This window comes from Mytilus californianus, unplaced genomic scaffold, assembly GCF_021869535.1.
Source record: "Mytilus californianus isolate M0D057914Y unplaced genomic scaffold, xbMytCali1.0.p SCAF_1, whole genome shotgun sequence".
In the NCBI taxonomy this organism is placed as follows: Eukaryota; Metazoa; Mollusca; class Bivalvia; order Mytilida; family Mytilidae; genus Mytilus; species Mytilus californianus.
In genome coordinates this window covers 135,900,313-135,914,340 of record NW_026262581.1, presented here as the reverse complement: position 1 = coordinate 135,914,340, position 14,028 = coordinate 135,900,313, and the positions used below count along the sequence as shown (strand labels likewise).

The following is a 14,028-nucleotide window of genomic DNA, read 5'->3' as shown; positions in this document are numbered from 1 at the left end:
CATTTCCAGTGTAAAACAATGAAAATAACACTTTATAATTCATGCGTCTGAAGCGCTTTTCTGGATCTACCTTCATCAGTCACGACCAACCAAAGCCGAATATTTGAAAGCAAATGGTTATAAGAACCGAAACATATAAAGATCTATTTGATCAAAAAGGATCTGAAAATAGTAGCCAAATACATCAACGGTCAACTTTGCCTGAGGTAGTAATATATATGAACAAGTTTGCAGAGCAACCATTACTGTACAACATTTGACATCTGGTACAACATAGGCATGATTGCAGTTCAATATACATATGAAAATAAGGTGTTGTTGGATTATTGAAGTAACTTGTCCAACAAGATGTCAACTATTGCTCCTTCATGTTTGAATAGTCTTTAAAAAGTTGAAACTACCACAGTGGCGGATCCAGCCATTTTCAAAAGGGGGTTCCCAACCCAGGATAAAGGAGGGGGGGGGGGTCCAACCATATGTCCCCATTCAAATGCATTGATTTCAAATAAAAGGGGGGATTCCAACCCCCGAAACCTTCCCCCCCCCCCTTTCCGGATCCCCGCCACTGTACCAAATACTCCTTTAGATAAAGTAATATACTAGATGTTTCAATGGTAAATACAACTACCTTGTAGAGCAGTCAGCACAGGCACTTGTCTCAGATTTTTTTTTGTTATATTAAGGTATATAGGTTTTTTTTTCTGAGACAAGTGCCTGTGACAGTCAGTGCTACCACTACAGAAGTAACAATGATGTGATTGATACATAGACATTTCAAAAGACAATGGAGATTATTGGTCTGTTATATGGTGTAAATAGGTATATTTTAGATTGTATATACCTTACGGGAGTGATCATTAGAAAGGACGAATATTTAAAACAGGTGACAGGTAACGGGAGCTGCTGATTTTTATTGTCAGATAATTCTATATAGATTTTAAAATACACTCTAAACAAGCTAGAAATCGGACCTTTTGTTTGTTACATGGCTTTATTCTGTTATATGTTTTATATGTGCATGATGCTTTGTTTTATTTGTCTTGTATGCGTTTTATATATGTAATCGATAAAAAGCTCATCAGACTGAGCTTATGTTTAATATGTTTTATACTATGCTGAATTAAAATAAAGTTTTCTTTGCCTATGTATACCAATAGACAAGAATGTAGCAATCATGGGTTACGGTCACCGTATTACCGTACGGCCTAAAATCATGGGTTACGGTCACCGTATTACCGTACGACCTAAAATCATGGGTTACGGTCACCGTATTACCGTACGACCTAAAATCATGGGTTACGGTCACCGTATTATCGTACGACCTAAAATCATGGGTTACGGTCACGGTATTACCGTACGGCCTAAAATCATGGGTTACGGTCACCGTATTACCGTACGACCTAAAATCATGGGTTACGGTCTAGGTATTACCGTACGGCCTAAAATCATGGGTTACGGTCACCGTATTACCGTACGGCCTAAAATCATGGGTTACGGTCACCGTATTACCGTACGGCCTTTCTTTGCCTATGTATACCAATAGACAAGAATGTAACAATCATGGGTTACGGTCACCGTATTACCGTACGGCCTAAACTAACGAGCACAACCAACCCGTAGAGTCTGCTTTTAAATTGATGACATAATGTGAAACAATTCAAAAGAGTAAACCAGTAAAGAGTATTTATGTCAGAAAAAATTTACTAGTATGGCAGATAAAAAAATCAACGACATCCAATGGATTACTGGCTCTTTGCATTGGATGGGCACATTCAAAATATGTTGGAGTCGGGGTTCAACATGTTTTTTGAACGCTCAACCCTCTTAATCTGAGACCGTAATATAGCTGTACAACAATAAAACAACTGTACATGTATCAAAACCCTAGCGTCAATGGCTTGCCTGCCTCATAATTTATTAATTTTGAAACTGAAGGCACATGGATTGTCGGAATCATCTTTAAGTTTGACAGATAGCTACTAAAGTAAAAGTAAACAATGTGTAAAAGTTGGTAACGATATACGTACCTGGAAAGGTATATATCAAAGGTGTACTTTTTAAATTTTCTTCTATGATATTTTCATGTTTGTATCAAACAGCTCATTAAATGATTATGCAGATGACAATACTTGTGTCATATTCACATTGGTTTAGTTTAAATCATATGAAGACCAACCCTAACAAGTTTCAGGCAATAACCATTGGCAAGAAAACTGAAAAGAAAACTATTTCTTTTAATATAAATGGCTTTATTATACATTGTGAAAAAGAAGTGAAACTATTTGGTGTAACTATGGATTATCAGCTAAGATGGATGCCCATATTTCTAATATTTGAAAAAAGGCATCAATACAGTACATGCACTTAAACATATTGGTAAAAATGTAACGAAACTAGGTGGACTTACTATTTATCATTCATTTATAATGTCAAATTTTAATTATTGTCTAATAGTATGGCATTTTTGTGGTGATTTTTATACCAGAAAAATAGAGAAAATAGAGGAACCTGCCCGAAGATTTATATATGAGGATTATTGTAGCACTTATCAAGAAATGTTACACTGTGTCTAAACTACACCGGCAAAAAATGTTTGGACTCAATAGTATCTAATATCCGGTACGGTGACGGACCATCAACAAACAGAGAAAAGGTGGGTTTCTGTTTATTTGTTTGTTATTTTTATGATATCGAAGAATATAAATACATATAAAACTATTTTCGATTGCGAGATGTTATATGTTCTACAACCGTTCTAGATTAACAGAGAAATAAGTAAAAATGCGTGTCAAGATGATGAATTGAGTGAACCTTTTTTTTTCACTTATTTCTCCGTTAATCTAGAATGGTTGTAGAAAATATTTCATCTCGCAATCGAAAATAGGAATACATGTATTTATATTCTTCGCTATCATAAAAATAACAAATAAATAAACAGAAAACCACATTTTCTCTGTCTGTGGATGGTCCGTCACCGTACCGGGTATTAGATACCATCGAGTCCAAACATTTTTTGCCGGGGTAGTTTAGACACAGTGTGTAAACTAACTGAAAAAAACAAGCTTAAAAATCAGTGAATTAGAATGATATTAAATTGTTAATAAACAATGTTCACTGAATTCACATGATCTTATTGAAATTAAAAACTGTGGTTACTCTTTCAAAAATGACAATATAGCTGATGTTCCCAGGGTACGGACAACTATCCATGGGCTGCACTCATTCAGATATGCAGGAGCCAAACTCTGGAACGAGCAGCTGAATAAGATGAGACAAGCAATGCCTTCGTGTCAGTTTTAAAGTTTGGTTGGTAATTGGGAGGTCAGTTCGTGTCAGTGTTCCTCAGATCTTATTGAGGTGAAGAATATATATTTATCTTATATACTCAGACTTTTATATTTTTTCTACATACCTTTTTAATTTTGTTGTAAATGCTTAAAATTCTTTAAGTGCTTAATAGCTACTGCATGAATGTCACTTCGTCTGCATTTTATGTTTGTTTTTATATGCCTTGATTTGCTTATTTATTGCCATAACTTGCTGTGCTTATATAACAGTATAAGCTATACATAATGTGCTTTCTGTTTTATGTGTTTTATATCTTGTGTTTATCATATGTATGTCGGTTAAATTTCACATAGCTTAAACTGTATTGTAACAGTTATATATACCCGACATTAAAAAAATCTATGCTTTTTTATGTATTGATATCCCGAATTAACAATTATGTGAACTCTGGTGGATGGTTTTCTCATTGGGAATCATACCACATCTCTTTATTTTTATAATGGTCCCACATACGATTGATACCTATATTCTGGTATTACAGATGGTCCCACATACGATTGATACCTATATTCTGGTATTACAGATTGTCCCACATACGATTGATACCTGTATTCTGGTATTACAGATTGTCCCACATACGATTGATACCTATATTCTGGTATTACAGATTGTAGTGCTTTTTACAGACTACTAATCCGTAGATGTCCTGGTGTTCAATGGTTGTTTTATTAGTTGTATTTTGGCTTTGAACTAGCTTTCAATTAAAGCTATTACTCTTAGATCGACAGTATGTGTCATTTGTCTTAAAATCTATTTGTTTTGCTTGATGACGAACTGACGACTCTAGCCTTTTCCAACTGATTTTGACAGTTTGTTGTTACACTTCTGTCCCAGGTTACGCTCACAAACAACATGTGATGATTTTTACATTTTGCGGATACATCATTGAATTTCTATAAATATCTTTCATATTCTTGAATATTCAATCATCATTTAATTAAAGTACTATTTATAGTAAATAATATTGCGTAAAGAGGTTTAACCAAGCGGATATACATACATTTATTTACGATTTATTTGTAGTTTCGTTTTCGGTTAACAACAGTTGTTTCTTTCAGTTGTGAAGTAATATAAAAGAATGGTGTCATAAAATCAATATATACATTTACGGGAAATGCGATTGCTTTTGGTACAACGTATGATTTTCTGCGCAGGTTTGTAAGTTTTTCATAGACTTTAAATGAGGGGATGGACGGGCGTAAGGAAACATGGGAATGAGGGGACGGGTAGCCGGAGTCAAGGGGGAGGGAATCGAGAATCAGGGGCGCGAAACTTGGGTAGATAGGGAGTGAAATAAGGATATTCTGGGGAAAAAAATGAACGATTTTCTTCTGGTAGTGAGGGGAAGGGAAGTGAAAGTAGGAGGAGGGCGAATCGGGAGTAGAGGGGAGGGAGGTGGGAGTTGGGGTAAGGAAATGGGAATCATGGACCTCCATCCACTCCCTGTTAAATGGTAACCTTAGATTTATATTCTTTCAATATTTTCGAAATTCTTGAATAAAACCAATTAATCATTACTCGTCATGAATTTAAGGAAACAACAACGGCTTTTAACATTTTCTGGAAACCTAACCTGTTTATTTGAAAAAAGATAAAGAGACATCGGGATTATTTACGAATACAAAATTATGCTATTTCAGAGCAAAGAAAAACAGGATGAGCGAAAACACTAATATTCAGTCTCAGGGCGAAGGAGCATGTCAAGCATCTGGGAATTCTTCACGTCACGTGACATACAGGGGAGCAAACTACAGACATGGACAAGCTTACGGACCCAGAAAATTTAACGATTTTTCTTCGAATCAAAGAGATGTGTACGAGAATGAAAACACTAGTTATCCGTATCAGAACGAAGGAGCATATCAAGCATATGGGACATCAAGTCAAGAATATGATCACATGCCATACTGGAGAGCAAATGACAGATATGGGCATGCTTACAAAACCAGAAAATATAACGAGTTTCCTCCAAATCAAAGAGGTGTACATGTGAATACAAAAAAAAGTAAAAACTCTTCGCTACGACAAAAGGCAATGCAGGAATTTGAATTCTTTTGGGGATCTAACTTTCCTTACAGTCAGTTTTATGCCTGTGAATTCACAGTCGATGATATCACATTTAATTGTACAGAGCAGTACATGATGTACAACAAAGCAAGTAAGTCATTCAACATGATGTACAACAAAGCAAGTAAGTCATTCAACATGATGTACAACAAAGCAAGTAAGTCATTCAACATGATGTACAACAAAGCAAGTAAGTCATTCAACAGTTATTATTGTAGTATTAGGTGAAGTTGACTACAGGTCATTGTTTTTGTTTTTTTTTTAATTAATTTGTTGATGAATAAAATAAACTCTTGATGTAATGGAGCATGTGGATAACTGTGGATGTAATATCACATGATGTATGGGGAATTATATATCACTGAGAATGTAAAGTCACACGTGGCCTCGTGGTAGATACATATTTATATGTATCTTTCCTCCTATACATTTCTAGGAATATCATTGGTTATAACATCTTCGCTAGCCAAGGGTTACCATCCAGTCCTCTCATGGAGAGGAGGTGACTGGATCGTAACCCTTGGCTAGCGAAGATGTGGTTAAAAGGAAACACGTTGAGACCCTGTATATTTAATATGGGGTTAGTAGGCGTGCTTTATTTCAATATTGGGTTAGTAGCAGTGTTACGTCCCTTTGTAAAAACAACATGACGTTGAAGAAAATTCTGAAACGATTCGTCCAAACAACAGATGAAGTAATTGATAATGAGCAACTGAAAATGTATGCAGAAAACACATTAAAGCTAACAAGTGGTTATTGTTGCCATTTGTTTTGGAATAGACCAATATAAGCAGGTTCTTAATATTGAATACTTGATCACTTTGATAGGCCACTAGTCTAAATGTCACATGTTAAGATAGTGATCTAATAGATATTATATGGGGTCAGGATATTCCATATGGGGTCTCTCGCCCTCGTCCCATATGGAATTTCCTTATCCCATATACTGGGTATTCCGTATTAGGTCACTAGCACACTGTGTAACTAATGATAATATTTTCATTTCAGATAGATATGTTGTAACTTTTTAACCATTTTTAAAATTTAATTTCATTGTTATATTGACAGAACACAGTATTACAAAATTACAAGATACTTGAATGCCACTTAATGCGTTTGTCAAAATACAGAATAGCTCCCATAACCTAGTTTATCATAAGATTTTACCTCCTATACATCATATGCGTTTGATTTACATTCATGATCTGCGGAAGTCAAATATAAGTGGTCATGATAACACACTTTGTGTGATAACATGAGCAAACCATGTTCTGAATATGATTGTTGAAAAGCCCAATTATCTAAAATTTCACCTTTTTCTTCTTCTCATTTTCAGTGTTGTTTGAGGACGAGGGGGTTGCAGAAATGGTACTTAAAGAAAATGATCCTCTTCAACATAAAAAATTAGGGCGAAAGGTTAAAAATTTTGACCAAAAAACATGGGATGCAAATTGTTCAGCAATCGTTGAGCGAGGGAATAAGGCAAAGGTAACTTGTCGATATAATCTAATACTAATAATATCAATGATTGATTTTTCGTTGGTTTACGCCCGTCACAACTATTTCATTCATAGTCAGGACAAGAGTCAATAAACAAAAATTTTGAAGCGACGGCAGCATTTTTCTTTCTCCCTTTCTTAATTATGAATTATCGATTGTTACTCTTTAACGTCCCTTAGCAAATACTTCATAAATATTTAGGACGAGAACACAATAATTCAACAGGTAGGTTTTGCAAGGTTTGGGCTGGAATAAGAGTGGGAAATTTGGACAGCCATTGGAAAATAAGAATATTTTGGATAGAAACAGAAATTTTGCGTTGTAATATGTCACTTACGGACCTTCCAGAGAGTTGTTGCAGGTGTTCTTTAACAACCAGAGTGGGTGACACTCTCAGGAGACATCGGGTTAAACGTCCACAAGTCCTGACTGCGTAGTTATACATCCCGCAGGGTAAAACGGTCACCCACTTTTACAACAGTAATGGAGAAGTTTGGTGATTCTTTGTTACGAGGAGCTAACTATATTTGATCCGAAAAAATCTTTGGGGTACCTAAATGCACATGTTAAAATTTCGTTCCGTTATAATGTAACCTGTATACTATAGAAGTTTGAGTATTTACAAACGTTCATATATATGCTGCATTTCAACTTAGATTCGCCGATGACAATGTGCGTAAACCATTTTATAAGGATTGTCTTTTGTACTGCCCCCGCCCCTTGTCCAAGTTATTATTATTTTTCTTTCTTATTTAAAAAAGAACAAGAAAAACACACATACTCAAATAAGATTAACTTAAAACGTTCGTAGATTTTGTATAAGAAATGTAAAGTTACGTGTATACTGACAGACAGGATAAACACGGCATTTTGAAAGCAAATGACAAGGATAAATTAACTGATAGACTGTCGTAAATGAAACAGTTGTGCCAATGCTTTGGTTTCTATATTTCAGTTCTCTCAGAATGAAGAACTTAAGGCAACTATTCTGCAGACTCATCCTAAAACTATCGTGGAGACCAGTCCACATGATAAGATATGGGGTATTGGACTTCATAAAAATGACCCCTTGGCTTGGGACAGGTCAACGTGGAAAGGACTGAATTTACTTGGACAAGCTTTGACGAAAGTAAGAGACGAGTTGATGGAGGAAGAGAATGAAGGAGCTTGTTATTAACATATACTATTTTTTTTTTATTTCTACCTGTTTGAATGTGATCTTACATTGATGAGATATGGATGATATATTTTAGCATAACGCGTAATGTCAGTTATTTAAAGGGACTAAACATGGTACATAGTGTAGACCTTTATTTTATTTCGTTGGGTTGCTGTCTCATTGATATTTACTTCACAGTTTTAGATTTTTTGACCAAATTAAAAAGTCTTAAAGATTAGGTATGAGTAGTATTAGAATTTGTTGGATATTCAGTTTTAAATAAAGAAAAACACTGTGTATGTAGATACATATATCTTTAACCATTAATTTATTTTGTTATCAAATATATGTATTCAGAACTTTAATTGTCATAAATGAATAATGAAAATGATTGCATGAATTTTCTACACTAAGTATTGATAACTCTGCCAAAACGCAGTCCATGATTTACTAGGCCAAACTAGCAAAAATTTGTTGTTCATAGCTGAAACAAAGGCTGGGACATTCATTTAGATCCACAGCTTAAGGCAGTTATAAAAGAGAGGCGAAAGATACCAAAGCGATATTCAAACTCAGTCGAAAACAAACTGACAATGCTATGGCAAAAAACGAAAAACAACGAAAAGACAAACAACTGTACACAAAACACAACAATGAAAACTAAAAACTGAGCAACACGAACCCCGACTAAAATCTCAGGTGCTCCGGACGGGTAAGCAGATCCTGCTCCACATGTGGCAAACGTCGCGTGGCTCATGTTAGGACAAACCCGATGATAATTCTAAATAGGTAAGTCACATTCGAGGAAAAGAGGACAACAATTGTAACATATCCGTCGTCATCAGTGAAACAGATATTCCATAACTGTCAACCAACTCGTGATGGCGTCCGTAAGATTTACGAAGGGATGATTTCAACTTAACACTTAGGACTCTTGTTCAATAGCTTCCTTGTAAGCAAAATTCCTCTGTCAAGGAAATCATGATAGGAAATGCAAGCTATGGAATATCGTAACATCTGGGAAATGTATACTCCATATACAGGTGCTGCTGGAATAAGTGATCTTGGGTAAGAAAAAGGCGTTGCTGATTGAGAGAGTTCAAAGGACATAGAAGGCAATAGGGTACATATTTGTATGGATAATACTAGTATTTTATTTAAAATTTAATTGAATCCTGATGTGACTTACTACGGTTTGGTGGTATTACACCCGAACAGCACATGGTCTAGATAGACTGGCTTGGTACAGACACACCATTTGGTGGCTTTAACTAGTTTAACGTGTGCGCAACCTTTCTCTTTGTCTATCTAGACCATATACTGTAAAGGTATGATGCACAATTAAACATTGGCACATGATCTCAGGTCCATGAATGAATTGAATTAGTACGTCTATTTTTATCTGGGAGTTTTAGTATACGTAGTGTCATCCAGGCATGGGCAAATCACATTGCAATGTAATGCATTACATTACAATTATTTGGACAAAACCAGCATTATATTACAATTACAATTACATGTATTTTGGACAATAATGCATTACATTACAATTACTTTACCAATACATTATATTGCACATCACATTTTATAAATTCTATTATCAAAATAAACATATATATAACATTTCATACCAAAATTTAAGCATTACACATTACTTGCATTACTTGGGGAAATGTAAAGCATTACAGGGCATTACAATTACAAATTAGCATTACCCCATGCCTGATGTTATCTGATAAATCCACACCGTGAATTGGGTATGCATGTAGTTATCTCTGCTTGCAATAGCTCTCTGTATGAAGCCGTCTTTGTTTTTACCTCGTTTCTTACTATCGTACTTTTACCGTACGCAGAGTGGTGCAGAAATAGGTTATCCTTATGGAGAGCCTAAGTTTGTGTCCAGTTTTATTGGGGTGCATGTTTGCCTGCACGTAAAATTTCATTAAGGTTTGACAAAGTTTAATATTGATGTCTAAATGAGCTTAACGACAAACTGGACCAAAATATTGGCGAAACCGGCGCCCAAGACGGCGGACTGCAGGTTCACTTTGTCTCGCCTTCTTAATTTTCGTCGTAGAAATGAAAAAGAAGGAATCGAATGATTTTACGATAATTTTTTTTCAAATTTCTGTTAACGTTATTTAGATGATTGTAAGTGTCCCTTTATCAAAAACACTTTCTTATAATCTCTTATATGAAATGTGCAAGCTCTACTAACTACATTTGCTTGCTTGATCGCAGCAATAAGTCTGGACTATGGTAAGTCCTCAATTCTCATTGGGCATGCGTCAGCTATGACAGACATCGGAAAAGATATGATGTTTTATAACCGGAATCCTGAGGAAAAACTAATGTTTCTACTGTTTAAAATAGCTACACTTATTTCAAGACATGTTGGTTGACATAAATATTTTACTGAAACCCAATTTATTTTATTCTAAAATGTGTTATATGTGCTGATTTTGAAATCACGGTCTATACAAAGAGTACAAAACGGCGTATCCTATTGTAAACGAAGACCTCGAAATAACAAATGACCAATTTTAACAATGACCGATCAAAATCTGATAAACAGTCATCCAAAAGAGCTCTTATCTTCAGTCTCGATGATATTCTTGGTACCATAAAACAAATTGAAAGAAAAAACAAAAGCCAGACGATTTTGTTTTTCTGTCGAAAATTTAACAAAGTGGGAAATCAATGATTCAAAAGTTGACCAACTTCAAGCCCGCAAACTGGTGTGACATTTAGGATTCAAGATCTTAAAAGACTGTTCCCTTTTAGATAAGATTGTGCCAACAATTTGTGACTGTATGTGAACGCTTGTGCAAGCAAATAACAGAGTAATAAAACAATTACTGAAAAGTCATATGATACATCAAATTTAGCCAAAAGATAAATATGTTTTATATATACTTAAATGGCTACATTGTAGGATTTACTATAAAACACGTGTACATTGACTTTCTTTTAAAAGAAAATCCTTTACATGTAATTTATCCAAATCTTCAGAAATGTACTTCTATTGAATTATTGTCTTTCAATACTCTTTAATTCGCCGATAGCTTTGCCGTATGCAGTGACCTTAACCATAACACCCCTTTTATAAATTCGGCAACCGCACAGCGTAAGTGCGAAGGGAAAAACCATGATGGAAGAAAAAAGTAAACAAACGTTGTCATCTGTTTATGTAGTTCATACGTGTTTCTCGTTTCTCGTTTTTATATAGATTAGACCGTTGGTTTTTCCGTTTGAATGGTTTTACACTAGTAATTTTTGGGGTCCCTTTATAACTTGCTGTTCGGTGTGAGCCAATGCTCCGTGTTGAAGGCCGTACCTTGACCTATAATGGTTTACTTTTATAAATTGTAACTTGGATGGAGAGTGGTCTCATTGGCACTCATACCACATCTTCCTATATCTAGTTGAAGGAAAATAGTATAAACCAATTCTGAAAGAAAATTGTAAGACAATAAATCAAATAATGGCAGTTATGGCAAGTTTGATAAAAGATTGGAACGCATGGAAAATATAATAAAAACAACCAATTAACATCGCTTTATCGTCTCATTTATATACACGTGCTCCATGATTCTGTGTTGGTTATTTATATTCACCATCAACTCTTATCACATGATAATGGAATTATTATATACAAAGCACAAAAATGTCGTCATTCACCTCCAAAGCTAACCAAACATTTAAACAGACTTATTCAGAAGGGATATAGTTACGATACTGTTGTCAGGTCATTAAAGAGGGCATTTTTTGAAATTACTATTGATTCACTCATAGGGTCTTTGCATCGGAAATAAACACATTTATTCTAAAACCAGTTGTTGGCATGATATGGGTTATGTTCTTCTCGTATATTTTATGACGGTATAATACTAAACCCCTAACGGGAGGGATTGTGCTTGATTTTCATATGATGAAGACATAATCTTCCAATCAGCTTAATTGAGGTCTGGAGCTGGCATGTCAGTAACTGCTAGTAGTCCTTTGTTGATTTATGTTATCATTGTCATTTTGCTTAGTTTCTTCTGTTACCTTTTCTTACATCGGACTCGAACTTCTTTTAAACTGAGTTTTACTGTGGTGCGTATTGCTGTGTTTGTTTATTCTACATTGGCCTGAGGTATAGGGGGAGGGTTGAGATCTCACAAAACATGTTCCAGGGCATACGATACAGTTACAGGGGAGGTAATGGCGTAGCTAAAGTAGAATGTTATTTTCGCGACGTCAAACTGTGACATATCGGAAAAAGATGCATTTTTCGACTGATTTATATCATTCAGACTGATTTAACTTGAAAATGAGTTCATGGACCCCTTTTCTTTAAAATGACATTAGGTTTGATTACGTATGAAGATTACTTGTACCAATTTTTATGAAAAAGTCACCGATGAAATTTTTTTAAATTAGATAAATATACAGCAAAAAATGCCGTTTTTTTTCTAAAATCATGAAACTTTGATAAAAATTTATTATTTACAAAGAATTTTTATACAAATTTAGAGCATACTTATGTAAAGAAGATTTTCCAAATGTTTTAACAAAAATCCGCTTGTGTTTATCTTTTGAAACAAAAAAATTAGGTATGTCTATCCAAAGGATAGAGATGTCCAAAAAACCGAAATTTTGAGTAAATGTCTAAAATTTCGACCCCATTTATCTCTTAAAGTAGCACATGGAGGTATATTTTTATTACATATTTGAATTGACTAGGTGAAAAATAGCTTTTATGCAAATTTTCGTAAAAAAATCACCGTGGGATCAAAACTGTATAGTATGCCCTTAATCCCGTCGCATTTTTGCGCCTGTCCCAAGTCAGGAACCTCTGGCCATTGTTAGTCTTGTATGTGTTTTTCAATTTCGGTTCATTTATATGTTTTGGAGTTTATTGTGACGTCCATTTTCTCTGAACTAGTACACATTTTTGTTAAGGGGCCAGCTGAAGCCCACCTTCGGTGCGGGATTTTCTCGTCGTGTTGAAGACCTATTGGTGGCCTTGGGCTGTTTTTTGCTCTTTGGTCGGGTTTGTTGTCTCTTTGACACATTCCCCGTTTTCATTCTCAATTTTAAAATTGGTCAACCGAAATTCACAAACAAGACCATGCAAAAAGGTACACAAATGCAAAATAAACAAAATTCTGAATAGTGTACATCCTTATTGGAAACAGACTTGTGAATAATAACATGCCTTTACTTTTTAAATACAATTAAGATTAAACTATACACACTATGATATATTATCCCCTTTCCATGTCTCTATTCCTTAAAAAATACATTCATAGTTTTTATCCGAGAAAAATTAGGACTTTGTCTTCATATAGGAGCAATAGTAATTGATCTAATGGAAAAATAGCAATAAAAGGAGATATGTGGTATAGGCAGAGACATAGTACTCAAAGGCACTTGTCTCTGAAAATTTGTTTACCCATGATCCTTAATATATCAGGGTTTATAGGTATTTTTTTCTGAGACAAGTGCCTGTGATAGTTCTATAATATGTGTCACTGGTAAAAGTCAATGAGACATCAACCTGTGATAGTACTACAATATGTGTTACTGGTAAAAGTCAGTGAGACATCAACCTGTGATAGTACTATAATATGTGTCACTGGTAAAAGTCAGTGAGACATCAACCTGTGATAGTAATATAATATGTGTCACTGGTAAAAGTCAGTGAGACATCAACCTGTGATAGTACTATGATATGTAATATATGTCACTGGTAAAAGTCGATGAGACATCAACCTGTGATAGTACTTTAATATGTGTCACTGGTAAAAGTCAGTGAGACATCAACCTGTGATAGTACTATAATATGTGTCACTGGTAAAAGTCAATGAGACATCAACCTGTGATAGTACTATAATATGTGTCACTGGTATAAGTCAATGAGACATCAAACTGCGATAGTACTATAATATGTGTCACTAGTATAAATC

The 14,028-nt window shown here is 34.8% G+C and overlaps 1 protein-coding gene across 3 annotated transcripts; it reads left to right on the top strand.

The window, feature by feature from the left end:
* The first annotated feature begins 4,341 nt into the window (after positions 1-4,341).
* LOC127735775 (uncharacterized) lies at positions 4,342-8,466 on the top strand. Of its 3 annotated transcripts, none has more exons than XM_052246096.1 (4): positions 4,342-4,502; positions 4,989-5,506; positions 6,752-6,903; positions 7,871-8,466. In XM_052246096.1, exons 2-4 carry the CDS (start codon positions 5,005-5,007, stop codon positions 8,090-8,092), a joined length of 876 nt encoding a protein of 291 aa, XP_052102056.1. In that variant the 5' UTR covers positions 4,342-4,502; positions 4,989-5,004; the 3' UTR covers positions 8,093-8,466. The 3 variants fall into 3 exon arrangements, with proteins under 3 accessions (XP_052102056.1, XP_052102046.1, XP_052102064.1); XM_052246086.1 differs by having other exon boundaries at positions 4,343-4,506; XM_052246104.1 differs by lacking the exon at positions 4,342-4,502 and adding an exon at positions 4,527-4,546.
* Positions 8,467-14,028: the final 5,562 nt, after the last annotated feature.